Source organism: Cyanistes caeruleus, chromosome Z (assembly GCF_971803275.1).
Source record: "Cyanistes caeruleus chromosome Z, bCyaCae1.hap1.1, whole genome shotgun sequence".
NCBI classification, from domain to species: domain Eukaryota; kingdom Metazoa; phylum Chordata; class Aves; order Passeriformes; family Paridae; genus Cyanistes; species Cyanistes caeruleus.
The window spans coordinates 3,418,980-3,446,871 of NC_141732.1; the positions used below are offsets into that span (position 1 = coordinate 3,418,980).

At 38.8% G+C, this 27,892-nt stretch overlaps 1 protein-coding gene and 1 long non-coding RNA gene across 4 annotated transcripts in view; one reads left to right on the forward strand and one right to left on the reverse strand.

Moving 5' to 3' along the window:
• Positions 1 to 27,892, forward strand: part of FBN2 (fibrillin 2) — a 119,204-nt gene that overhangs the window by 44,268 nt on the left and 47,044 nt on the right. For both annotated transcript variants that reach the window (XM_086866620.1, XM_086866619.1), the window contains exons 14-25: positions 456 to 581; positions 1,216 to 1,338; positions 2,348 to 2,470; positions 7,738 to 7,890; positions 8,683 to 8,736; positions 12,241 to 12,366; positions 14,724 to 14,849; positions 19,780 to 19,899; positions 23,325 to 23,462; positions 24,773 to 24,823; positions 24,992 to 25,117; positions 27,370 to 27,597. In XM_086866620.1, coding sequence (XP_086722746.1) covers positions 456 to 581; positions 1,216 to 1,338; positions 2,348 to 2,470; positions 7,738 to 7,890; positions 8,683 to 8,736; positions 12,241 to 12,366; positions 14,724 to 14,849; positions 19,780 to 19,899; positions 23,325 to 23,462; positions 24,773 to 24,823; positions 24,992 to 25,117; positions 27,370 to 27,597 — 1,494 coding nt within the window. The remainder of the gene's footprint in view (positions 1 to 455; positions 582 to 1,215; positions 1,339 to 2,347; positions 2,471 to 7,737; positions 7,891 to 8,682; positions 8,737 to 12,240; positions 12,367 to 14,723; positions 14,850 to 19,779; positions 19,900 to 23,324; positions 23,463 to 24,772; positions 24,824 to 24,991; positions 25,118 to 27,369; positions 27,598 to 27,892) is intronic.
• Positions 3,994 to 27,476, reverse strand: LOC111941868 (uncharacterized). Of its 2 annotated transcripts, XR_015280000.1 has the most exons (5): positions 27,393 to 27,476; positions 24,695 to 24,815; positions 12,890 to 12,988; positions 10,579 to 11,493; positions 3,994 to 6,372 (listed from the first exon to the last, which is right to left on the reverse strand). It is a non-coding gene; the product is annotated as an uncharacterized LOC111941868 (long non-coding RNA). The 2 variants fall into 2 exon arrangements; XR_015280001.1 differs by lacking the exon at positions 10,579 to 11,493.

Sequence of the window (27,892 nt, forward strand, 5' to 3'; positions counted from 1 at the left end):
TCCCAGTGTTAAATCAGTTGGCATTCTGGATCTAGGCTGCTGCCTCATTTGTTCTGTTGTTGTCTTTTAATATTTATCCATTATTCTGGAATACCCATCCAGGGAATTTCCCAGACAGAAGTTTAAAAAAAAAAAAAAAGAAAATTTGAATGACAGGTGCTTTTTTGTGTATGCATGCAGATAAAAGTGTGATTAGCTTTTTAAAAGTATTCATGAGGGAATTGCAAAACATCACAAAATGTACCATTTGCTGTACATGTCTTTAAAAATAAAATTTTTCCCTGATGCAAGGAGACCAAATTCTTAACTTACTTTTGAACTTTTTTCTAAGTAATATTTGAGTGATGTATTTTTCAAAGCAGTAGTTGTCTCTAAATGCATTTTTATCTTAGTGTAGTTGTCTGTTTGTGTAGGATTTTGTTTGTTTGGCTTGGTTTGTTTTTTCTTCCCCTCAGATATCGATGAGTGTGTTCAGAATGGTGTTCTTTGTAAAAATGGCCGGTGTGTGAACACTGAGGGAAGCTTCCAGTGCATTTGCAATGCTGGGTTTGAACTGACTGCAAACAGAAAAAACTGTGTGGGTAAGGACTCTTCTAAAGAATGGGGCAGGCATTAGCTTGGTGGTTCTAGAAATTGTACTTCACACTGCAGGTAAGGATTATTGAAGATTACCTTTTCTGAAATATTGTGAACTCAGGTGTCCTTCATCGAAATAGTTATCATACAAAAACATATGATTTCAAAGAAAATTTGAGGTAATTTTTGTTTTTGAAGCTGCACCTCTCAAGAGTCCTAAGAATAATGTTTTTCCATAAAGTTTCACAGCAAATGATCTGTCAATCAGCACTGGGGAAGAAAATACCTGGTTTTAATTTTGGCTGCACCGTGTCAAGAGAAAACCTAGCTAGGTGAACAGCAAGCTTAATTCTTTCATGTGATGGAAGCTTTTTATCCTCTCATGTATGAATGAAAGATACACCCTGTTCTTTCATACATAGCATGCTGAAATATGCAGAGCAGCTGATCACAACATGAAAAAACAATTGCTGGTTTTTCTGTGGAGTGAAAACTCCTGTGGTACTTTATCAGAGTTATGATTAGAAACCAATCTTCAAGTGAGGAAATATGCCACGCCAGTCCTGACTGGTTATTCTCATTGTGTTGTCTTCTGGAGGGTCAGAATCTAAAAGCAATTTTCTTCGCAATGTTTTGTAGACCACGATGAATGTGCCACGACAAACATGTGCTTGAATGGGATGTGCATAAATGAAGATGGGAGTTTTAAATGCATCTGTAAACCAGGATTTGTCCTGGCTCCAGATGGACGTTACTGCACTGGTATGTGAAATTTGGGGGATATTGATTGAAAGCGGCTTTTCCTGTCTGTTCATCCCTGCAGGAATGCCAGTCTGGTCACATGGATTGATTCAATGCCATGTAACACCTTGCTACTCACTAAAGTAGATTTCTTTAGCTGACTGGATTAGAAATAGAGCCTTAATTTACTGAAAGAAGTACTTAATGGTATTGTGGAAGACACAACAATCAATAAATTAGCTCCTGAAAAGTCTTGGAGTGTTGTAAATGGATCAAAACATTCAGGTCCCTTGTGGAATGGTAAAGTGAGCAGCAGTGTGGTAAATTTAAGAGGTTTGAAAGATTTTACATTGATGAGCCCCCCCCATTTTCCACATCATTATTCTGATAATTCAGAGTGCATAGCACTTGAGTCATTTTATGGGTCACTCAGCATTATAAACTTTTTAAAGTGCAATCACTAAAAACAGCTATTGAACATTTCAGTAATACAGTCTGATTTAGCTTCAGTTTCAGCAAACTAATTGAAGATACCTATTGCTGCCCATAGAGGTAGGTTTGGGCTTGAGCCACTTATGGTAATCATCTAAATTGTTAGTCTTCTGATTTGAAGTTGAACTGTTTCTACTACTTGTGCTTTCCTTAATAACATGCAGTTGTGCTTAGAAATTGATGACCGCTTAAAAGTTGGAATTAAAATTAACCATCGTGAGGATATTTTGTGTGCACTGGTCTTCAGCCACATGTGAAAGCAAAAATAAAATACCATGGGGACAAAGGGGAAAATTTATTGTTGTTTTGCTTGATGTTAGAATATGAGAATACATGAGTTCTGCGTGTTTTGGGGATTTTTTTGTTTGTCTGTGCAGCTGGAATTTTGATTATTCCAAGATAAAATTTTCGTTAGAAATAAAAAAAAGGTATTATTATCTGCTGTCATAAAGTAATTTGATAACATTCTGAAACTATTAGCTGTAATCTTGCTTAAAAAAAACCAGATGGATTGCTGAAGTGTCTTGCCTCCTTGTAGATATTGATGAATGCCAGACATCAGGAATTTGCATGAATGGTCACTGCATAAATACTGAGGGCTCATTTCGGTGTGATTGTCCACCTGGCTTGGTTGTTGGAGTCGATGGTCGTGTGTGTGTGGGTAAGTCAGATTTATTCTTTTTTCACCGTAGAAAAGCAAGCGGAAATACCAGGTTAATTAATTATTAAATGTATCAAATTATTTCCCTCTAAGTAATATTGACATTAAACCACAAACAAGATGCAATCCCATAATTCTATTGTTAAAAGACAAGAAACATAATTTCCTCTGTGGAATTGGAGAGGCACTGCCTCTTGTTTACTTATTGCCATATAAAAGCAAGCTTAAAGTGCTTACTCTTCCTGGCATCTCCTTTTGGTTTTAAGACATACCCTTTCCAGTCTGATGAAAAATTGTATTTTGCCATGTAATCAGCATTTTATCCTCTCAAATGTTACTGGTTTGCATTTAAGAGATAATTCACTAAGCTCTGCTAGGAGCTCTGTCGTATCTTCAGGGAGCTTGTGGGACAAAAAATGGATCATTTTCAAGCTGATAAATTCAAGAATTAAATTCATGAATTAAAAGGAGTGTGGAGGGCAAGAAGTATTCAATCCCTTGTTCTCTGCTGATTACGGATGAGGAGGCAGGAGAGGAATAAATATTTAATAGGGATTTCTGAGAGTTGTGATAGTCTGTGTGCTGTGCAGTACTGCAGAGTTCTTTAATTTAATCCACAGGAGGTACCATCTTTCCCCTCTGTGTATCAGAACATCAATTCTATATCCCCTAAATTTCTCCTTCCCCAGCTCCTGCATGTGTCTGTCATCAGGCATATTAGTGACCAGAGACTCAACAATAATCATATTTACTAATTAGTGCTATGACTGTTTTTGTTGATGGACTGATGGATATTGCATCTGCCTTTGTTTTATCAGTGTATCTCCAGCTAAAGGCAAAACAGACTGCATCACAGTGCTTGGAGGTTCTCACACCAAAGGGATGGGACATACCAAATCCTTGTGTTGCTCTTACCAGCTCATTTCAATTAACATTTCAGGTGTTGCAAAAGTTCGAAATTCTTCAAAACAGAATCTAGGAAAATTCTTTCTACCAAGTGCCAGCATAAGCTAGCCCCTTCTGTTACCACTTCAGCTTTAAAAATGCATGATAAAAACTGAGACTGTCTTAAAAACATGGGCTCAAAAAAAGCTAAAACACATGCTCAGTCTCTCAGTTGGAACCCAAATTTCATTGTTTTAAATAAATTAAATGTTCTATTAAGCAGAACTGTACTAAAGATTGAACCAACAAAAGCAAGTTGTGTTCCCTCCTGTGTGGTGGCCGAGTTGTTTTCTTCTGGTTTATATAAAGTTTGGAGAAAAGCAGTGAGAAGTTAAACAATGAGAAAAGGCCTGGTGTACTGCTTTAAATACTGGATTTTCACTGCTCAGTGGCACACCAACAAAATCAGATTTGAGTACAGGCTGTTCAGTACCTTTTTTGTGTTCCAAGTTGGCCTCATCTTTACCCGTGTCAGTGTTACAGCTGCAAAGAATCAATACAGTACTCAATTTTCTGTGCTTTCAATTACCTAATGTTGCCACAGTACTAGCAGCAAAAGACTTGACAGGTTGGCCATCATCTGTGAACACCATTTATTTAGGTTACGTGTTGCACAGCTTTAAGATTTACCATAAATGCTTACATTTTCAACAGGAAGTACCCTTTGTAGGACAGAAAATCATAAAGCAGAATCATGATCTAGTTGGAAAATTAATTTAAGAAAGATGATGTAATTATTCCAGCCATAAAGTAACATAGGAAATTTCAAATGCTGCATAACAAAATATCCTCACTTATTACTTGAGAATAGACTTTCCAAGCCAATCCACTGTTCAGAACTGTGTATGTGTGTTTATATATAATCCATATGCTGTGTTAACTACAGGAATTCTGTGTCTGGCTGTTCTATTCCATATATTGCATGACCTAAATAATGCTTTTCAGTCATTCTGGCTGCTAGAAGATCATTGGTAGCTTGAAAGTTAATAACTTAAATTGGACATCTTGTTAAGAGCATTCCCACAAGTCCTCTAGGTAACTAGCAAGGAGTATAAAATCTGAGAGCCCACAGTCCAGCTGTCCCCCTGTTTTCTCTGAGCTCTGTTTTACTTCTGAATAATGACCTTGGTCCTGGTGGGAACACAGATAGTAAAATAATGCTGTTTTACTTAGTATTTTTAAGTATGGCTGAGTAAGTCACAGAATGATACACAAGCTTGAAAAAGGTACAGCAAAGGGGAACAAATGCTTGGAACAGGAACAGTTACAGAGTCATGGAACAGCTAGATAAATAGGAGCCAAACTTCCAGTATTTGAATATTTTCAGGCTTTTTAGGTTTGGCTGTACTTCCAGCTGCAGCTCCATGCTTGGACACCTCAGCTGGCTCTGTGTGTGAGCGTGTATCACCTCAGAACTTGTGCTGACCTGTGGCTCCAACTTCACACAGTGTTGTTTGTTCTCTGCTGAGACACTCCTAATTACCTCTGCCCAGACCCAGAGTCATCCAGGACACAGAAACTAAGCTTTATTTTACTGTGGCAGTTTTGTAGAGCCAGATGGAAAAGTGTTTGTCCTCAGCCTGATTTCTCCTTCTGAGGTTCCTGGATGGGTGCAGTGACTTTTCCTGAGTGTGAGTCAAGCACTGGTCCACCTGATACTGACCACAAATGTGGTGATGATCATTTTTGTAGGTATTGAAGTGCTACACTGCCAAATTTAAGAAGTGCTATGCCTTGGGAAGGAGTGGAGAGTCCCATAAACAGGTACACAGGTGCAGGAGCAGCAATGCTAATCTCTGACCCAGGGCAAAAAATAAATTCTTGGTGCTCTGAAATGAGTAGCCAGAGGCTAATCAGACTAAACATGGGGAGCAGCACAAGTTCATCATGTGCAGACTCAGAACTCTTGTGAAATGGAGAACCTGAGCTTTGTCAGGTGCCTGCAGCGACTGAACCATCCACAACGTGCCTCTCCTTCTCATTCTTGCTCGTGGCACAGCCCAAGGGAGACTTTCTTCCTGTCACACAATTGCTGTTTTGCTAGTGGGAGAACCAGCTTGCTTGTTCATTCTTCACAGCCCTAGTGAATCACTGACTCTGCAGATCAGACTGTTTTCCTGTAACTAGTCATGCATTTGTCCCCAGGTTCTCTGTGTCACTTCTAAAAGCACTGATGTACGCAGATACGCTTGCTCTCTTGTGCAGAGAACTTCCTCACTACATCTGTAGGTGCCTTCAGCTACTTCTCACACTCCACATCTTTGAAAACCTTCCTCCAGAGTATTTCTTTCACACTTTCCAGTCTTCTGTCCCTCTGGAGTTTCCCTTGGTGCCATTTCCCTCCCTTGATTTGCTTCTCCATTCCCTCATAGACACATAACTAGGGGGAATCTTCCTCTTCTGTGACAGGGCAGTGATTGAAGTCCCTTTGCTCATGGCAGAACTTGTCAGAGTGGCAGCTGGACTTGTTTGTGGTGCAGGGAAAGGATGTGATGCCACCAAGTATTTTGCAGAGTAAATGAAGAGACATTTCTTGTGTGAAAGTTCCTCTACTCTTTTCAAGCATCATAATCTTTTCCTGATGTCAAGTGCAAGCAAGTTGTACTGGCTTCACCTAGATTCTTGGCAAGGAAAATCCTCTAAAATCAAGGACATATTTAGCTGTGCTCCAGAACTATCTGTTCCATGGGATACCAAACGCAAGAGAAAACATTTATGTGCAGGCAGTACTGTTTTACAGGAGCCAGCTTACAACACTCAAAGAGCCGACAGAACACATAAGGAATTGCCAGTTCTTATTTGAATTGGCTCTGGATATTCAACATTCACTGTAAAACTTCTCATGCAACTTTTCTTTGTTGTTTTGGGGTCATACTTCAAGCAACTGTCTGTCTGGATTCCCTCAGTTTCTGACTCCACTCAGGCTCATGTCCAGGCCACAGTGGTTTAACTGGGGGCTGACAAGGAGCATAAATTAAAGCTGTGTTTTGTTATGGCCCATAAAAATACCTGAAACAAAGAGTATTTCTGCAGCTCCAGCAGTGTCTGTAGAATTATAGGAGTCAAAAGTAAAGGCTGTTTACTCTGTCTGTATCCTGCAGTTCTCAGCTACACATTTTTAGAAGGACTGTCCAAACACATGATTGTTAAAAGACCTCTAATACTATCCTATAAGCAAACATGGGAAAAAGCATGGAACCTTAGAAAGACCAAAACCAGAAAAGTATTACAAAACCCTAACAAGTGCATAAGAGCAATGAGAATGTCTCTGAGACTGCTTTTTATGCATTATTCATTGTTCTTGGATAAGTATAGGAGATTATTATTCCTGTAAAGGTAGGAATGGAGGGTCTCTCTTGGGAGATGCTTCTTCCTGCATCTTACTGGTTAAGGCTGTCAAATTGATTTAGGTGATTAAATCAACTGTAAGATTGGCAGCATGTACATGGTGAGTCTTACAGGTGTATGGGTGTCCTGTATAATTTTTCTGTTGTCTTTTTTTGGTGTGATTTTTGGGATTGAAGAACCTTTCAGGTTTCTGTGTGTTTGTGTGATAAGTGGTGGTTTATCCAGGCTATCATTTCCAGCCCTCTTCCCTAGGATGGCACTTTAACTTTCAGGGGGGGTTTTTAATCACAGACCCTCTGAAGTTTCTTACAGTCTGAGCAGTAGCAACTGCCTAGTTGTGTGTAAGATTTGCTGGATTGTTGTTCCCAGCCAGATTGTGGTGTGCTAATCCAGCACTGGTGCCTGTTTATGTATAAACCTATTAAGATGATCATGTCACATAAATGCTGGTCTGAACAATCTGCTAAAATTGCATTTCTGTTGATGATTTTGAGGCCATGCTCCTCCTTTCAGAAGCAGGTATTCTCCCATATTACAGCCCTGGGCTGCTGGTGTGTTATCCTACCTGAGGAACCATTTAGGAAGTCAGAGATGTCTGTGGTACCTTCTCAAAGGGAAGAATCAGCCACCACATGCTGATCCAGGCCATTCTGTGTTCCTTACTGGGATATTTGTTGATGGATTTACAGAGCTGCTTCGGGGTGTGGGTTGCCTTTTTTGAGTCCTTTGGAATGCCTTTGAATTTACTCACAAAATCCTGGTTTAGGTGGTTTGAAAGTGCTCTGGAGAAAGCCCCAGGAGGTAACCATGCTGAAAATTTGCCTTGGTGCCATCAGGGTTATTAAGGCAGTGCAGATGTAGCCAGTGTGACCTTTTTTGTTGACCAAAAATAAGGGGTTTCAGCTTTTGGGATAATATGCATACATTTCACTCTCAGCCTAAGGAAATAACTACTTCTTTCTGTTTTTCTTTAGATACTCATGTGCGCAGCACGTGCTATGGAGGCATCAGAAAAGGGCTGTGTGTCCGTCCCTTCCCTGGTGCTGTGACAAAGTCTGAATGCTGCTGTGCCAACCCTGACTATGGTTTTGGAGAGCCATGTCATCCCTGCCCTGCTAAAAACTCAGGTAAAATTTTGTGTACAGTGAACATACAGACTTTAAACAAAAATAATCTTGTTGAGATCACATTGTTGATCTATTTTATGCCCTAAAGAAAAGTGAACAGGGTGAATTTGGGTTCCTGAATTAAGTGTTTGCCATAAGTAATAATTCTTGCAAGAGAATAAGCAGAATTCTCCCATGAATCTTTAAACTTCCTGGTCCTATCAGTCCAGTTTAAAAGAACAGCCCATGTTCTTTCTAGAAATCTATATTTCATTTTATGAGAATTTATTCTTTGAGTAAACCTGGGGATTGATTTTAGAAAAAAAAATCTCGTGACTATAGAGCTGCAGTGATGAACCTTGTACAGAATTTCCATTAAGTATTATTTTCTGAAGCAGTAGAAAACTATTCAGAAAAAAACAAGTAAAAGTGGCTGATTAACTGAATAACAACAGTAACTTGAGAGGATAGTCATGTCAAAATTATAAAGAAATCACCTGAGTGTTTACCTCTCGTCATCTAATTTTGATTTTGTGTATATATATATATATATATATATTTATACACAAAATCAAAATCATATATATATCTCTGAAACTGAAAGTTCAGGATGGAGTGTTACCTGACAGCTTTAGCTTAAATTATCTGTTAATGGTTGTTTCATGTGAACATTGGCATTCCCTTAGTTACATTGTAGAAAAATTTCTTTGGGAGCAAAATCATGTGGATTTAGTTTAGGATGAAAGAAGGTGAAATACTGGAAATAACTCTTTTTTTTTTTTTTCCCCCAACATCTCCACCTCAACCAAGCAGCTGAGTTCCATGGCCTGTGTAGCAGTGGAATAGGTATTACTGTTGATGGAAGAGGTATGTTGCATATTTTCTTTAATATATATGACTGCCATCGTTTCGGGCAAATTTTGGGAGGAAATCTCTAAAGTGGGTTTTTCTACATGGCAAATTTAAACTGGCCTCTCCCCCAACCAGTTTGGGAGGTAAATTTCTTTTGAGAAAAGTGGAAAAAACTGTTTATTTAACAAGCAATTAACAATTTAACAATTCCACACCATAAAGTAACTCCAGGACAATGGTTAAAAATTTTTAAAAAATTCTCAGAATTATATTTTAAATAACATACTAGACTGCAGTTTTTAACCACAAGATTAATATGTTGATTTTAGTATTTTATTTCTCAAAGTACAGTATTTGAGTGTTGTTTTGCAAAAAGGCTGGAACTGATTCTCTAGAAGAGTGGATTTTGCCTGACCCTATGAAGAAAAAAAAAATAACCTGTTTCAGAGTTCTGACCTTTGATTTTTTTTTTTTTTTTTTGAGATTAGAGATTTTTTCAGATTAGGCATAAAACAGTTCTCTCTGATTTGACAGGAGTCACTTGCATTTGCAGTTGATTTTCAGTCAGCTGGGATAGTAGCAGAGCAGTTTTTCACTTCAGATCCAGTGTTCACTCATGGATCATTTCCATAGACAGATTGTTTCTGTGTAGAGTTAAAAATTGGAAGGGATCTTAACTGAAAAAAACCACATCCTTATGAAAAAAAGTCCTGAAAGTGACCAATTACATTTAGTACTGGGAACTGTAAAGCTTCAGATCCTTTTTCTAGTACCCAGGGATTTTTAAAAAATAGTGGCTGAGCCAGGTCTGAAGTCAGGGCAAAGCATGCTGCAGCTGCCAGATAAGTAAAATGGATTGAAAAAGGAATAGGAGAATATAGGACCATAAAATTTACTGCTAGGTATTTTTCTGGTGTGTTAATAATTATCCTTGTCTGCATCAAAGCTCCTATTCTATGCAGCAGGAAAAGAATAAGAACTCCCATCATTACCTTTAGTAATAGCCTAAATAACTTTTAAAATACCACTTAAATGAAAGAAATTCTGGTTTTGTTCAGTACTGTAAGTATCTGCATATTTTTTTCTTCATTGCTTACCATGTTGTAAGCTTGTATGAGTAATTTGAAACCTATAGAATTTATAAATTCTCTCAGTTGACTTTTCAGTGAATTAAACAAGGTCCATTGAAGAGTCTCTAAGTCTCAGAGAAAGAATGTCAGCATTCAGTAATGTTGGAACTTGTTGTGCAAGCAACATCCTACCATAAGAATTTGCATGCAGCCTGGTAGAGAGATTTGTGTCCTTTTGGACACATAGAAAATAGAATTTCTCATTCATACATTGAAACAACTGTGCTATCTACCAAATGCATGACAGGGATCATGGGTTCATGTCTCAGCTAAAATCCTCCTTTGTTCAGGTTTCTGGAGCAAACACAGGGTTCTCTGTACGTCTTGTACAGCAGCATTGCAGCCAATTTTCATGCTGCTGCTCCTGTCACTGCTTGTACACTCCTTATGTGTCTTGTCCCCATGATTCAAACATGTTTAGTAAGCTACAGGATGTATTTTGGTCTAAAGAAAATACAAGTTGTATGCCAAACTGGATTTTCTTTAAAAGTTTTTCAGCTGTCTCGTAGCATTGTGTTTTATCCAGGGATAGCATGTTTTTTTTCCAAATGCATATATGATTAAATGTAAACCAGTATCTAAACTGCAATGTAATTAAAGAGGAAATGTTCTTTACAAAAAGTTGAGTCCTACAAGTACAAAACAAGCTTTTCATGAAGTCACAGCCAGTCCAGCAGCCTTTCTTTCCGGGGCTTGGGAAAGGAACTATTTAAGGTAATGTACTTACCATATGAAGGAAAATGCTGAAAAACCCTCTTTTCCTCAGGGGCAAGAAGTATTAAAATTAGTCTGTTCCTCTTCTTATAGTTCATATGAATATTTTGGACCTTTCCAACTACAGCAGAAATTTTATATGGGACTGTAAATTCAGGGAATATAACTCATCCATCATCCTTTTCTCTGTGTCTGAGGAAAATTTTAAATTTCCAACAAGTTCTTACAGGATTGAGTATGTTTTAGTTTTGACCTGTGCATTACTTTTGTATTAGGAAAATTCTTGCGTCACCTCATAATTTATAACTTCTTACCTAGATCACTAAACCACAGGCTCTGGGTGCACGGGCTAGGTAATTTGCATCAAGCTTTTTCTTACAAACACGTAGTTCCCTGTCAGTTTAGGCTGGAAAGGATATCTGGAGGTCATCCAATCTAGCCTTCTAGTCAGAGCAGGGGTATCATCAAATTTGAACCATTTCTCAAGGCCTTGCCTGGTGGAATTTGGATAATCTCCAAAGATGGAGTTCCCATAGCCTCTTTGGGCAGTTTCCTCCAGTGCTTAGTGACACTCATGGTGAAGAATTGTTTTCCTGGTGCTTAATTTAAATTTCCACTGTTGTATCTTGCAAGTGTTGTCTCTTGCCATGTCATTGTGCACCTCAAAGAGGAAACTGGCTCCATCTTGTCTGTAACCATCTGTTAAAATCAGGGAAGTGCTGTTGGAGGTCCCTCTGATATTCCCTCTTTGCAGCTGAAGGAATCCAGTCCCTTCAGCCACTTCTTACAACTCAGGCACTGATGCTGCTGAGGGAATTTAGCCATGCTGACATGAGTTGTGTGTAGTCCAGGAGACACTTGGAGCATTCTGAGGGGAAAATTTCTTAATCCAGGTGATAGTTTAAACAGAGCAGAGGCATTTCTGGACCTGTTGATTACCAACACAGAAGAACTAATTAGTGATGTCCAGACTGATGGCAGCCTGGACTGTGTTGGTCATGCCCTGTTGGAAGTCAGGCTGAGCTGAGGGCCGTGGGCCAGGTGGAGAGTACAGACAGCACACTGAATTTCATCAGCATCAACTTGCAGTTGCTTGAGGCATCGGTGAATGGGATTCCCTGGGAAACTGCCCTCAGGTTTAAAGGAGCAGAACAGAGCTTTGAGGATGTTCTCCTGAGATCACAAGAGTGTTCTGTTCTGTTCTATTCTGTTTCTGTGTTAAGAAATCAGGCAAGAAAGGCAAAGGCCAGCCTGGCTGAGTAAGGATCAAACTGAAGTGTAAGAAGGAAATTCACAGTCAGTGGAACCAGGGAAGAATGCTGTGAGGAGCAGAGGAATGCCCAGATGTGTAGGCATGGGATTGGAAAAGCTAGGGCACTCTAGGGCTGAGTTTGGCAAGGAGTCCAGGAGTGTGACAGGCTTCTTTAGGGGCATTAGGAGGCTTGAGGAGTGGGCCCTTGTAAAGTGGCCCTAAACTGGACACAGTGTTCCAGGTTTGGCCTTCTGGTGTCAAACAAAAGAGAATTATCTCCTCTTCCAGCCTTGGGGCTGCCCCTGTGCTGTGCCTTGGCTCTGACTTAGAGCATCCACTGGGTCAGGTGTTGCCCACGCCTCTCATGGGAACAGGTTTGTCATAGTCTGGGTCTGATTATCTTCTGTTGTTGTGCAAATACAGATATTAATGAGTGTGCTTTGGATCCTGAGATTTGCTCCAATGGGATTTGTGAAAACCTGCGTGGCAGCTATCGCTGTAACTGCAACAGTGGCTATGAGCCTGATTCTGCTGGAACCAGCTGTGTGGGTGAGTTGTTTCTTGCTTTTTTTTTTTGGTTGTGGCTGAAGTATTTATCATTGTGTTGATGCTGATGTGACCTGACAGAATTTCAGCTTCAAGCTACAATCAAAATGCAGAAAACCTGGAATAATGCTTTTCTCAATCACTGCATAATTGTTATTCTTACTGTGTATTTTCCTGTCATTTGGTGGGTGAGTGTTGCTGTTTGGGAAGTCTAAGCAGGAGGTAGCATTGCAGGTTTCACTCTCCATCTAATTGGTTTTATTATTCATGGCCATACAGGAAATCCAGTGTTTTTTTGTGTTTTCTTTTGGGAATTCTTACATCCAAAAAAAGTATATTATACCACAAGTGCGTTGTATAATGATTTTGCTTATAGCCTTGTAATTTTAAGCAGAAAGGTGAAGTTTGTTTAAAATAAAAGCTAATGGAATTCTCTCTGAAACCATTAGGATGTCCAAAGTATTGTCCTTAAGTACTGTATTTATTTTTGTGAATTACTGCTCTCTGCACTTAAAGGTTTACTTACCTGTCACTGCTGTCTGTGCTCAACACAACTCCACCAGTTTTGCTGGAGAAAACCTGGTCTGTATAGCTCTGATGTAGTTTTCATATCAAACATTCCTTCCTGGTGATGCAAACCAAACACAAAGTAAAGAAAGTGTCTCCTTTCATCTGCTTGAATAAAGGAACTTTACATCTAGTTACTTCCTAAAGCCCTAAATATGACCTTTTGGCAGGAAAAGCTGCTGCAGAAAAGTATTGGTGTTTTTACTTTTAAAATGCTTCATGTGAAATTCGTTCTCCAAGTGGATATTTTGGGAAGGGGTTTTATTTATCTAGTTACTCTTGGGATTAGGTAAGTGCTAGTATAATCTATGTATTTACTTAAATAAAGATAAACCTGACTGACTGTGAGGATGTGTTTATCCTTGGGTAGAATTTTTCTGTAAAAGAATTTAAGTATGAGCACTCAGATAAGAGGTTGAAAGGTTTTAATTAATTATGAGATACCAGGAAATAAAATGGTTATTTGTTAGAATGCATACAGTATTTTTGTCAGGTCTGAGTGGATTTAAAGTATGAACTACATTGTTTGGTGTTTTTACAGAGCATGTCACAACAGATTATAGTCCAAATCTGAAGATATTGTATGAGATTCTAATGAAATAATGCATTCATCACAGTGCACAGTTTGGGCTAAGGGATTGTATGACCACAAGCTCAGAATTGCTCTTGAAAGTGTCAGTTTACAAATTTATTCCCCTTTTCCTTGGTTAAAATAAAATTAATTTAGATTAAGGACAGGTTAGTAAAGAAGAGCTTTCTTTTTTTAATTCATGGCTGCCAGATTTAAATCTGGGATTCATCATCTGGGGAAATTTAGGCTTTGTTGTCTGAATCCTTCAGGAACAAGCACAGCTTGGAAAGCTAAAGTAGTTGGGGAAACCAAAATTCTCCAGATTGTAGTTATATTGCATTCTCACTTTTCTTCTATATTTTTGAACTTAAAAACTCTAAGAATCTATTTAAGATTTCAGTTGCAGTGTTAGGCTTGGAAAATCAAGCAGTCAATAAAGAGGAAACAACCTGAAGCGGCATAAAATGTCACGTTTATCCTGACTTACTGTATCCGAATTCTTCTGTAAGCATAGGTTGTTTTGACATGTGATAGGCATTAAAGGAAAAGGCTTAAAATTACATTTTTTTCTTCTTTCATAGAATAAATAGTAGGGCAATGAGGAAGACACATTACTTTTTATTAGAACTATTTTTAGTTAGTTTAAGATGAGTTCAGGGAATTGTATTAATATATGGGATTTTCCTAGTTAGTGTGCTTGATATCCTGGTCTTAATCATGGGGTTTTTTTAAATGCAGTGTTCCTCTGGAGGGGAGATACATGTGTTCTCTTGAGATGGCTGCCGTACATGAACTTTACATGACAGATTTTAATCCACTTCATGGATAATTAAAACAATTTTAGCCTATAAAACAGAGTTGGAACTGTAATTAACACACTACTGTTTGTGTGCTTAAAAAAAAAAATAGTTAAATAGTTAAAATACTGTTTTCAAAGCAAATAAATCTTCATGAATTTATATGGTGTAAGTTGTACCAATGACAAAGATCACTGTTATGTGACCAAGGTTATTGACCAAACTCAGATGGTCAGTGTCATTGCAAGAAAACATAATTATTCCTTAAAGACTAACCATGGACTAATTTTTGATTTGGCTAGTGGGAAAAAAAACCAACTTTAAAGGCAGGACAGAAATTCTTGCAGTGAAAACCTGAAAGAGAATTAGAGCTTTGAAAGTAAGAAGTGTCAGTTTTGGTCGTGGTCTGTCTCCTGTCCCTGCAGACGTCGATGAGTGCTCTGTGAACGGGCTGCTGTGTGACAACGGGCTCTGCCGGAACACCCCGGGCAGCTACAGCTGCTCCTGCCCCAAGGGTTACCTGTTCAGCTCGGAGACAGACACCTGTGAAGGTGAGGAACCTGCACATCACGTCAGGTTTGTCATTTAATGTGTCATGTCCAAGAAAAACAGCACAGAGTCATGGCAGATAACAGAGGAAAAGAGCTGTGATGATACCTTAATCTCCACATTTCTCTTTTATTTTCTCTGCTTTTCAGTATGTTGGGTATTGCTGTTGAATTTCTTTCAAGGTAATAATTTAATTTTATATGATAATGTTTTCCTTAGCATAGCTATTTTTAAACTAAAATAGAGGGGAATACATGCCTTTGATCACAATAGCAGGAATACCGTGTCTGTCGTTTAGAGAAATGCATCATTCTTGATCACAGAGTTCCCTTTTTCTTTCCTCCCTTCAGTCTGTGGTAATAGTTAATTCTGTATCAAATCCTGTTATCTGTGGTGCATTCCAGGACCTGGGTATTACTGCCTAGTAATACTAAAATTGTCCTTTATTTTTACAGTATAATCAAAATTGCTTTCTTATATTACTCTTTAACACAGATGTTAAAGCAGAAAAAAGTCATATAGCAGAAACTAATGAGAAATAAAATACATGAAAAACTGTTCCAAAGAAAAGTAAAATTGGAAGCATTAGCTTATGTGCCAACTCTTAATTAGTATTCGGCATAGTAGAATTTTACAGGTCTTCTCCGTTATTTTGTTTGGTTCCACAGTCTGTAAATCTCAGTATTTGTAATCATTAGAAAGTTTTTATAGTTAAGTGGTTTGGCATTTCTTTAAGTGATGAAGAAGCTGTAGTTCTTTGTTGCAAAACACTTGTTATGTAAACCAGTGTCAGCATCCAGATTTTTCTGAAGTGGTGGAAGATATTACTATCCTGAGCTCCTTATCATTATTGATCAGGTAGAAGTTACTGCCATACAGCTAAGCAAACACATGGAAAGGAAAATGGAAATGTTTTAAATTCTAGCAGTATAAAATCATTCACAAGTTCTGTACAAAACATCTTCACCCCTTCAAATCAAAAAGAAATTATATTCCTTTGTATTTTAATACATGTGGGTTTCAGACGTCACCTTTAAGAGTTAGTTCTTGCTCTTTCTGCATGTTACAAATTGTTACCACTTGATCAGAGTGGGGCTTTTTTTGTGCCAGCCCTCATAGATTTACAGAGTTTTCTGTGCCAAGTTGTCTCAGTGCCTATCTGCCCGCAGTGCTCAGGAATTTATTCTCCAGTGTCTGTCTCGGTGATCAGTGTCTGTGCACTGGAAGATTTCTGTCTGTAAAAAACAATGTTACTGTGTGCCCTTAGTGTACATGTTTCTTGAGGAATCTCCTAGACAGAAAAACTGATGTGGTGTACGGTAAGGGGAGGTGATCACTAGCAAGAACATCAGGGCATAAAGCACTGGGTGGATGAGAAGCCAGAATGCAGCCAATCTTGTTGAAATAAAATCTAAAATCTATCTAAATTTTCAAACAGTGAACTTGGATTTATTTCTTAATTGCAAGAAATTATTATTAATGGTAAGAAACTATCATTATTAATACATTTTGAATCTTTTAGTGAGATTGATGTCTAAATTTAGCCAGTGAGGTAAAAAAAAAGTTGGTCAGAGCTGCTTTGTGTAAAAGTGTCTGTAAAACCTATTAAATGAGTTGTGTTTTTATTCAGTTGGGTAGGCAGTAGTAATGCTAGTTTGGCAGCAGCGAAAGAAACTATTATCTTTCTGCCCTGTTTCTTGTAATTCGTTTTCGAGTTACAAATTCACTGGTTGTAAAAACCTGCTCTAGTCAGGAGCTCTGTATTGAGCACTGAAAATGCCCTGATGCATATTAGTCACCAAGAAATTTTTAATATGAGTGTCATCAGCAACTCTGAAGAAACAACAAAACCCTTCCTTGGTTTTGTTTGTAGTTCAATTAAAATTTTTTATCAGTTTGTAATGAGGAGTAGGAGACTTGTTTGAGGCTCCTGAGTCCGTGAAAGTTGAGATTTTTATGACAAGCTCCATGGTTTAGTTTGTGTTTCCAGTGACATAACTAGTTAAATGTAAACCAGATGTGCTTTGAAGTTCATTTCCAGGAATGTACAGCGGACTGTTTCAATTTTTGTTTCTCTGACGTTTACAATGTACACTCACTTCAGTTAAGAGGAAAAAAGAAAATTAAAACACACCTCAACAAATATCTTCATACACAGTGTGTTTTATTTTACCACACAAAATAGTGTTAAAATCCATTTGGTTTCTTGACTACTCTTTTAAAAATTACCATTTAGTATTATTATGAGAAGGTGTAGGGAAACAGTTTTTGGAGTGTGTTTACCTTGTACATAGGATACTTTTTTACTTGATTCAGCAGTGCACTAATGCTGAAATGCACTTGATATCATCTTTTAATTTTTTTTTTTCTTTTCCTGGATGGTGATTTTCCAGTGTAGTCAATTCATTATTATGAGCCTATTACTATCCAAATTGGGTTTGGGTTTTTGTTTCTTTTCTTTTCCTTCTTAGCATTGTGCTAAAGGATATCAAATACAGAAGGGTCTGGAGCATGGTCCATGAAGCCAAGAGAGCTGCCTCTACTTTTCAAAAGGTGTTGAACTTTGGCCCCTCTGTCTCTACTTTTTCCCTTCTTTGGTTGTAGTTTCAGGGACATTGGCTTCCAGGTGTGGCCCTCAATTATTTTTTGTCAGGTTATGGTTTAAATTCTGAAAATTTGAAACAAAATATGTCTTTTCTTAGCAGAAAATTGATTGTAATCCTACCTAGTTTAATGTCAGGGAAAATTAAAGATAGGTATGATAACCTCATAGAAGCCCCATAAATGTGAAGCAGTTTAAGTTTCATGCATCTTCTTGAAGTGTTGTTTTGGATAGTGGCACCTGTCTGCTTTTTACTTTGTCTTGCACATTGGTTATGTCTGTGCAAACCTGTGTGAGGTCAGCTGCCAGCTGTTAAAATAGTGTGACACTTTACCTGAAAATCACTCATTTTCAGCTTTAAGTACCTTCACAGATGATGCCGATGCCTCATGAAAATTTCTCTGAAGTTGCAACTTGGTAAAAGAAGGGAGGAGCGCTTGTGATTGTGTGGACAGAGAATCCATCTCTTCAGTTTTGTTTGTCCTGTCTTTCCAATTTTTTCTCACATTTTTTTAAAGCTAGACAAACTTCTGAAAGAGAGATGGCAGATGGAGAGGAAGCAAAAGTGTGTGGTTCCCCCAGAGCATTTCTATTCAGAGGATTATTTGACATAAAGTACATACTTAAGATTACGTTTTTGTGTCAGTGTGATTTAGGATTTTAAGAACCACTTGGTTTCTCTGCACAAGCAGCAGAGATCACTCCCCACTGCCAGGTGTTGCTGGCTGGGGAGGGAGTGGGAAGCAGCAGAGGCAGGGAGCATTCCCTGGGTAAAAACTGAGGTTAATAGAGTATGAAATATATTCACAGGGAGGAGAAGGCTTTGGTGCAGAGCAGATACCCAGATTGCCAGCTTGGAATGCAGAGGGACTTGGAGCTTATTCTGTCAGAACTAACAATGAGGCACATTGTCCTGACCTGATAAAACCTCTTCATCAAAAGATAAAGATATCTTATATACATCCCTGTATCTGTGTATGATTAATCTATAAAACAGGCAATCCACAGTTTAAGAAAGGGCTTCAGAAACATAAAGCTCTGTCGTTGTTCAGAAAGTTGCTGACAGTCTAAGACAAATCCTGTTTGCTCTTTGTAGATAAGTCCATTAAGTAAAGATCTGTGAAAGCTGGCTTTTAAATTAAGTGCTTGCTTTTGGCATGAAGAGAGACATCACAGTTTCCAAGGTTTACTGATTCTGGGCATTTTTATCTCTCTCTCTTGCTTTTTTTTTTTTTTTTAAATAATACATGCATATATATTAAATTATATATGCTTAAATACCTACTGCTTCCTCTGATGCACATCTCTAGTGAAATGAAGGCTTGATGCATCATATCAAAGTAGCAAATTAGAAATTTTTTTAAAAAAATACAGGGGACATTTCAATTTGTCTTGAAAATGATCTCTTGGTGCTTTTAATAACTCTAGTGCTTAGCTAGATACTGCATTAGGTTATAATTAATTTAAATTAAGCTGGTTTAATTTATAGCTATTCCTCAAGCACTGCTAGCAAACATAAGCGAGCACTAAACATTTGTATTTCTGGCCTGCCAGAGGGAGCTGGTTGGATTAGAATGTTTAGCTTGATTCAGGATGCATATAAAAAAATTAAATTAATTGGGTTCAGAAAGAAATAGTGGATATGCATCAACAGTTCTTCATGGAGAGAATTTGTTTGTATTGCTTTAATCTTAAAACTGATTCCACTTGAAAGAAAAAATCAGCAAATAATGCTGTCTGCAGGGGTCCTATTCTTGCATGTAAGCAGGCTTAAAAACCTCACAGGGGTAATAAACAGGATTTTGTGGCTAAAGAGAAGTACCATTTACAGTATTCCAATTACAACTGCTATTTCTTCAATGTTTCCATAACTAGAGAATTGCAGCCAGCATTGTGATATTGTGCTTCTGACAGGGTTTTCTTAATTCTTCTCATGGAGCCATAAATGGCAGAAACAATGAGGGCTTTGTTTGTGCTCTGCATGGTTTGGCTGGGAATGCATTTGCATTCTGTGAAAAGAGTTTTATTTTCTCATGGGACAGTTGTAACTGATGCTGGAGAACTTTATGGCCCATGGTGTTGGAAATTAACTGTCCTTGTAGAAAAGGGCCATTTAATTGACACTTCCAAAATAAGTGCACTTCAAAATACAGGCTACCTGTCTGTCCCTGTATCTTTTTGAATGCCTTGCTGGGAGGAATGGAGTGCAAAATGTTTCAGGCAGTCCTAGCCCCTCACAGTCCACAACAGCATTTAGTATAAATTTACTGTGTAATTCTTCCCAGAAGCACTCTGTAGTTCTGGTAATGCCTTTTGTTTCTGGCTTACAGATATAAATGAATGTGAAAGCAGCCCATGTGTCAATGGTGCCTGCAGGAACAACCTTGGGTCGTTCCACTGTGAATGTTCATCTGGCAGCAAGTTGGACCCTACAGGACTGATATGTATTGGTGGGTATTTCCTCCCTTTATTTTCCTTTTTTATAAATAAATAAATACACACGCATATTCTACATATATGTAAAAATGTTGGCATCATTTGAGGATTCTTTTGGGAAAAAAGCAGAGCGCTGCAGAGATCTTACTGGATCTTAAGAGTAAGCAGCAGCAGTTGCCTGCAGGGCATCACTGGCATTGTCTTTGAAAGTCATTCATCAATGTGGTTTTTTTTCTTGCCTTCCTAAGAAAATTCAGAAGGGTTTCAGTTATCTGTACTTCACAGGTGTTCATAAGCTGCCATTATTTCATATTTTTTGTGTAGTGTAATTGAAATTATTGTAGGTTATGTGTGGTGCTCCAGCTGTATTGCGGTGTCATTAATAAGTGTGTGTCATTATTAAGTGGGTGATGCTAATCTTAAATGTTACTTTTGTTTTCAGGTGGATTTGTTTGGCATTTTTCTTTGGAATTTTTCATTTGAATTTTCTTGTCAGGATTTTCTTAAGGTGGAAAAATGAAGGCAAAGACTAGAGTTTCTATTTAATTATGGAATTTTTCCATGCCTTAATATGTTTTTTAAATTAATGTTACATTTGTGCCTAAGCCTTCTGTTCTATTTCCTTGTAGCACCACTGGCTGGTAAAGTTTATTATTGTTTTTGTTATTTTCATGTTGTGCTAATTTCTTGATTTAACCACGCTAACCTGTGCTTTTTGTACCTCATTTTTAATCTGGTGTTCTTACATCCAAAGGGGCCACAAGTTCACCAAGAGCCTAATTATAACAGTGCTCTGGATTTACTTTGCAAATAGTTTTTGTTGGATTGTTTATAGCATAAGGTCCCATTTGGCCTTAATAGCAGTGATAAATACCATAAAATATAAACAACAAAATCAGCTGAGAGGTCAGATAAAAACTGAAGAACAGGATCCAGCTACATACTGTGAGCATAATCATTAGCTTTTCATGTTGACAAAAGTTGTCTCAAGAACCATGTTTTTCCACTACAAGTGTGCATATGTTAAGACAGAAGGGTCAGAAGTAGAGCTAAGCAAGACATACAGATTTTTATTGCTAGAGCCCAATTTTTCCACCTTGGTCAAAATTTCATTGGCATTGGAAGCAATGAGAGGAGGGCAGGCTGGGTTATTAAAAAGTGACTGAGGAGCTGGAGATTACAGATGGCTTGCTGTGTGGAAAAACTAAAATGTTCTTAGCAAATGTCTGCCATTTTAAATCTCAAGTTGATTTTCCTTGACTACCCCTGTAGAGAAACACTTTTATATTGAAAATGTTTGTCCTATTTTTTTAAAATCAGATTGCTATTGTAAAGCATTGTTGTAACAACAGATAACTTTATTCCTAAGCTTAAATGAAGGGCTAAAATAATATTGAAGTTTAGGATTTTCTGTGTTCTACACAGGAATGATCAAAGTAAGGTAATGTCTGATTCTGACAAGTTTTGGGTTGTTTTTTTTTTTGCTTTCCAATTTGCTCTCATGTTAGAACCAGAATCAGTACCACATTATTCAGCATAGATGTGAGCCATTTGGCTCTTTCTGTGAGCTTTTCTGGGCAGAGAGAAAAATGCCTTGCTCAGATAACAGTCAGAATGCAATTCACAGCATTTGCATTCAGATTTAAGCTGAAACCTTCGGCAAATGAGTGTTGCAAGTTCAGCAGTTACAATAAAAACTTTCAGCAATGATATTGACATACTTTGCTTGTTCATGGGCAACTTTTGCAATATTAAGACCACGCTCGTGGAGGGGAAGAAAAAGGGGAATAGTTTTTGAAGCATATTTGAAATATACAAGTGTTTCATTGCTATTTTGGGAATTGCTATGCCTTAGGGATATGCCGGTTATGCTTTTTGAAATACATGGTTTTACTTTTACACACTTTGACACATTTTATTTTAGTCAAGGTTTGTGGAGTTCATACAGTGCACAGTAAGTAGGATGCCATCTGCCTGTAGTATGCATATATTCTTCTTCAAGTCAGAATCAAAGAGATAAGAGCAACAGAAGGAATGCTTTGATGTTGGATAATAACTCTTTCACCAACGATTTTTGTCTGGACAAAAGAGACAATGCAAAGTAAAAGGAATAGCCTGAAAAAGATAAGGCTAGCTGACTTTGGCAGGGTAGTGTGGATGCAGCTGGTGTGAGCAGAAGCACCTGCTAATTCATAGAATTTAAATAGTTTTTGAGATACTGGTTTTGATTTTTAACTCCTATAAAGTTGGCTAGTAAAAGGAAATACTGTTGAGCTCTATATTTATGCACTTGTTCAGACGTGGAGCTCTGTCCCACATGTTTGCTAGCAATATTAACCTAAATAATACAACTGTTATGCACTTAACTGTTAATGAAATACTCTGCCCAGTTTCTTGGGCTGATTTCACTCACATTATTGGGCGAGATTTTTTCCTGTTGCTTTAACCAAAGAAAGGTTGTCCTTTCTGTGCATCATTTTTTTAACATAACAACTTGGTAGAGAAGTTGAAGCTGTTTGGAAGAAAATAAGCTGGAATTATTCTGTCTTGAGCACATTGCTCCTGAGCATGAGGTATTGGTAATATATCTGGCTTTTTGCACATACAATGCATGTAAATCTTAAACCCAAATCCTGTTCTCCCTTCATTATTCATCAAACTAAATTTGTCTGGATGACTTGCTTGGCTTTGAACTCTGAGTATGCACCTACATTTAAACCCTGCCCAGGCTGATCTCCCAGTTTGAGTCTGACCTTACAGGCTGCTTTTGCTGTCTGATCACCAAGGTTGTTGCCTGTCTCAAGAAATGTACCATTTGAGAGTAACCCTGTAAAGGTAGGGAAGTGTAAAGGTGTTGAAGGTAAAACTTGTAATTTGAAGGTAAAACTTGATTTGAGATCTGACTGACTTTTCAAAGTGCAGCAGCAGAACGAGACCCCTAAAATAATATAGAACACTCCTACCCACCACGTTTTGTTTTTTTTTAAACTTCCTTAAGATTTTGAAGGCTTCCCTTCAAGAGAGACAAGAACACCTGTATTTCAGAAAGGGTTCAGGCAGTCATCTAGGAAAGGGAGTGAGGCTGGGATCTCTGCTTTTGTATATTTTAGATAGATCAGCCCCTAGCTGAATTAAATTAATAAATTCTCTGCAGTGTCTGGAAGAACTCTGCCAGCTGTGGGACCTGGACTCTAAAATGCCTCAGGGAGGTTCTTTGTTGGTCACTTTCTTTGTGTTCATCTTTTCAGTGATAGTGCTATCCCTTTACACCAGTTCTAAACTAAAATGTGTACAAAATTACTCTTATGGAAGTTTTTTTCTTTTTAAAAAGAGCCTGTGTTCCCGTGGTGCTCTGCCTGTTGGTGTCGTGGACGTGGCATGCCAGCTCTTCCGGCTGTGATAGTTCTTTGCTTGATTTTTGCTTTCTGTTCTGCTGCAGACAGCCTGAAGGGGACTTGTTGGCTTAATATCAGAGACAGCCACTGTGAAGTCAACATTAATGGTGCCACTCTGAAGTCTGAGTGCTGTGCTACCTTAGGAGCAGCTTGGGGCAGCCCATGTGAACGGTGTGAATTGGGTAAGCTCCAAAATCCTCCACCTTTTGGGAGAAGGGAGTAAGTATCACTAGTAGATTGTTATCATCTCTCTGTATTAAGAAGAACCCAACCAAAAGCCACCCCCCCAAAAAACAAAATAATAAGAAAACCCTGACCAACCGAACCAAATGAAAAACCACTAAAACAACCCCCTCCTAAAAAATACGGAAAGAAGTTGTCTTGTTTAGAAGTTACCTATTTTAGACTTGCAATCTCCAGCATTAAATATAATTCCAATAACTTTGAAGCATTCCATGAAATAACATGTGAGTAAACCTCATAATGGCTACAATATGTTTCGTCTCTACAAGGACTGTGTATTGACTGGGATAGGGAGGTAAAGGGCTAAAACAGTAAAGTGAAATATCTGATAAAATTCTGGACTTTTTACGTTGTGGGCTGTTAACACTTTTTTTTCCCAGCTCTTTTCAAACACGTAGCCTGTGTACCATTATTGATTGCAGAAATAGTACTGCTGATGGATTGCAGGGCTAGTTATGGAAGCTGGAAGCAGCAGTGCTAACTGTACTCTAGTTATGGCAAAAATACTGATCCCCTTAAGGTTTGAAAACTGCCACTGGCAGCTGAAGGGGTGTCAAGATGTTTTAGCCTCTCATTTTTAATTGGAACAGTAACTGTGGGCTCATGTATCCCCCCCTCACAAGCAGAGTGCAGGCAGCATCCAGCAGAGCTCTTAACTGTGCAGTAGAGCAAAGATACTCCTTTGGACTTCAGGGAGCAGCACTGTCAGGTTAGACTGGTAAAACTGTTCAAACCTAATTATTCTGGACAGGTAATTAGCTCAGGTTGGGTGTGTTTGGGTCGTGAATTTCTTATTCTGTAACTAGTTAAATTATAGCAAGTTCTCAAATCATTATATGCTGCTACGTTTTACATACATCTCCTAAAGTAATCCCATTGCTCAGATCCATTATTAAACTTTGGTGAAGAAAAAAAGCTGATAATTGACTTCACTACAGTTTAAATCTTCTGGCCTCTTGAAGGAATTTTACCTTTTAGCTACATGTGAGTGCAGAGACTGATCTGATTAGATGCTGATCATTTCACTAGGGAAAGCACATGAGAAAGTAATGGTCTAAGATGTAATTTCAATTATTCACTTAAACAGCATGGATCAGTCAATACTTTTCTTAATTGAGGCTCAAGCACTCCCCCCTTACACAGTAAAATGATAAGTGAATTCTGAAGATACCTGTATTTTTAAATTTTGTGCTCCTGCATTCCTGTCACTCTAAAGCAGTAACAATATATCCTTCTGGCTTGATTCCAGACACAGCTTGCTCAAGAGGATTTGCCAGAGTGAAGGGTGTTACCTGTGAAGGTAAAGTTTTTGCTTCTTACTCAAGATGTCATTTTTTTCTCCCCCTTTGAAAATGTGGTAGAAGTGGATTTATTGTGTTGTTTCTTTCCTGTCACTTAAAATTCTCCATAAAGCTGTTGCTGTCCCGTGGGAGTCAGCAGGTAACCCAACTCCTTGTGTCCCCGACAGATGTAAATGAGTGTGAGGTTTTCCCGGGGGTTTGTCCCAATGGGCGGTGCGTCAACAGCAGAGGCTCCTTTCACTGCGAGTGCCCCGAGGGGCTGACCCTGGACGGCACAGGGCGAGTGTGTTTAGGTAAGAGCGCACCCCACTCTCACAGCTGTGTCCCACAGCTGTCCAAAATCGTTCTTCAAGGGGCTTGAACGAAAGCGTGGTTTATTTCTGATTTATCCCTGATAATGTGCCTACTTAGATATCAAATATCTGTGCCAGTTCAGAGAAGAGCTGTTAATTCCTTCGAGGAATGAGTTTGTCTTGGGGCTTGTTTTGCTCTCAGTGCCGTCAGTAGGCTGTGCTAAAGTGCTGTCTCTGCTCTGACTCCTTTACAGGAGCAGCAGTGTCTGATGGACGCTGAGCACAAATATGCTGATGCAAATTAGTCTTTTTTTTTTCAGTGCACAGACCAGTGTCTGGTTCTTGTGATATTTGGGTACACAAGTACAAGATTTTGCCTGCACACTTGGTCGATTTGTCTTCTGGTTGACCTGCTTTGCTGCTAACAGGATAGACCCTTGAGTATAATAATCATGATTGCCTTTTCTGGAAATCCTATTGTATTCTCCTGCTAACTGCTGTTACAGTAAGCTTAAAAACAGTCAGCTCTTTTTATTTTTAAGCTGTATTCACTGCAGTATTAAATTAATTCAGTAACATAAATATAGTGAAAAAATTGTAATTTTTTCCCCTACTGTTTAATTTTATTCCTTTTTTAGCCATGAGAGCCACAAAACGATAATTTCATAAGTCAGAGTACCTAGTACAATAAAGAAATACGTGTTTCTGTCCTATCAAATGAGTCATTTTATAAGTGAGAATACTTGGTGCAGTAAAGAAACACATGTGTCTGTCCTGCCAAACACATACAAAATCCTTAAAACCAGAGTCATGTGAGGGAGAGTAAGGGTATATCTTGATACTGGGAGACAACAGAAGAAATTCTTGTACTTTTACATGGCACAAGAAAGATTTATAAATTTAACTATAGTGCAACATTAGCAGCTTTAAATGGCTGAACGTTGTGCAGAAATGCAGAGTCTTGAGGAGGAGCTGAGCATTGATGTGTGCTTGTGTTCTCCCAACTGATGGGGGCGATTTCAAAAACACAGACATCAATGGAAAGAATGGTGTTACTTTACTAAGAATATAAAGTCAACACAAAAGTAAAATAATACATTCAGTAAAAATACACACTTGTCTTCAGCAACAAGCAAAGGTAGTGCACCTAATTGTTACTGTATGAGAAAAAGGACAGTGATTGAGAATGCTCCATCACCATATGGTTAAATACTTTATCATCATCCAGATCCTCAGTGGCTGGGGAGCCTCATCCACAGTGAGGATCTGGAGAACCCTTCCCAGCAATTGGGAAAATCCTTACGCTTTGTATCTACCTGTAGCTGAGGTCTCGAAATTTGCCCCAAAAGTGGGTCCAGCTTTTATAGGCCCAGATCACCAAGCTGAGGTGACTTGAGATTTTTAGCACAGAAACTCTTGGATTTGATGGTGCACGTCCTGACCAGCAGGGATCAGGGCTTGGCCCAGGCCCCAGACCTCAGCTTGGAAGGTTTCCCCTAAAATACCCTACAAACAGACCTCTATTCATGAAGAAACTGATGCCTTTCCCAAGGCTCCCTAAAACCACATTGGCCAGACAAAATTAAGGGAATAAAAAGTGGTTATATTTATTCAAGGGCCTTCAGGTACATCTAGGGCAGACAAATCCCCCCAGGGGCTACACCCAAAATGGACAGTGGGCCATGGCTTTTCAGACTTTGGTAAGTCTGGTCCATTTGCACATTGGGGGTTGATCTCCCAGTTCCAGTGTTGGGTAATAAAATCATTCATCCCCAGTTTGCTGCCCCCAACTCCCTTTTGTTTGCATTTCTGGGGCCTGAGGCACTGAGGTGTCCTTGATTCCCAGCCCTGGAGAGTAATTGCTCTGTCTGACCAAAATGTGAAGACAGTAGCTAACACTGTACGTAGAGTTTAGAGTTTAGAATTATACACTAAACAATTGCAGGACTATATAAAATATAAATATATGAAAAATATACAAGGTAAAATCCTGAGCCATCTATGGCACTTAGGAAAGTTTCTTAAAATGATACATTTCTTGTAGATAACTATGCAAGGTTATACAGAGCTAGCATAAGCATCTTTGTCATCTATTTTTATATAAATAATACTGGTGGTGTTAACCACACAGTGCCCAGGATTCATCTTGTAAGTCAGCTCTGGCTGAGGCCTGCTGCTCAGGCCTCAGCACGCTGAGCCTGAGAAAGAGCTGAGAAGAGGGATAAATGCCTGTTTGTTGTTGTGGAACGCAGATATTCGCACGGAGCAGTGCTACCTGCGGTGGGAGGAGGAGGAATGTGCGCAGCCCGTGCCCGGCAGGCTCCGGATGGATTCCTGCTGCTGCGCCGTGGGGGCCGCCTGGGGCTCCGGCTGCGAGCGCTGCCCCACGCCCGGCACCGAGGAACACCGGGCCCTGTGCCCCAGGGGACCCGGATTCTCCAACAGAGGGGATGTTCTCACTGGCAGGCCGTTCTACAAAGGTGAGCGTTCATTCTTGTGCCTGAGGTTTCACTGCGGATGTATCCGAGAGGGTATTCCAGGGTTTGAGGCTGCTTGTTGAGTGCTTGAGAGATGGGATGAAGGCATTTGCCTGAAATAGTTGATGGTGCTGATGCCTTGGAGTGGCTGCTTAAAACAGAGGCTAGACAGGATGAAGAGAATAAATAGATATTTAGATAAATAAAGAGAAATAAATATTGAAGGCCTTCAATGGGTGCACCTTGAGCAGTCAGAAACCTCCAAGGGGCTACACCCAAGGTGGACGAAGGTCACAAG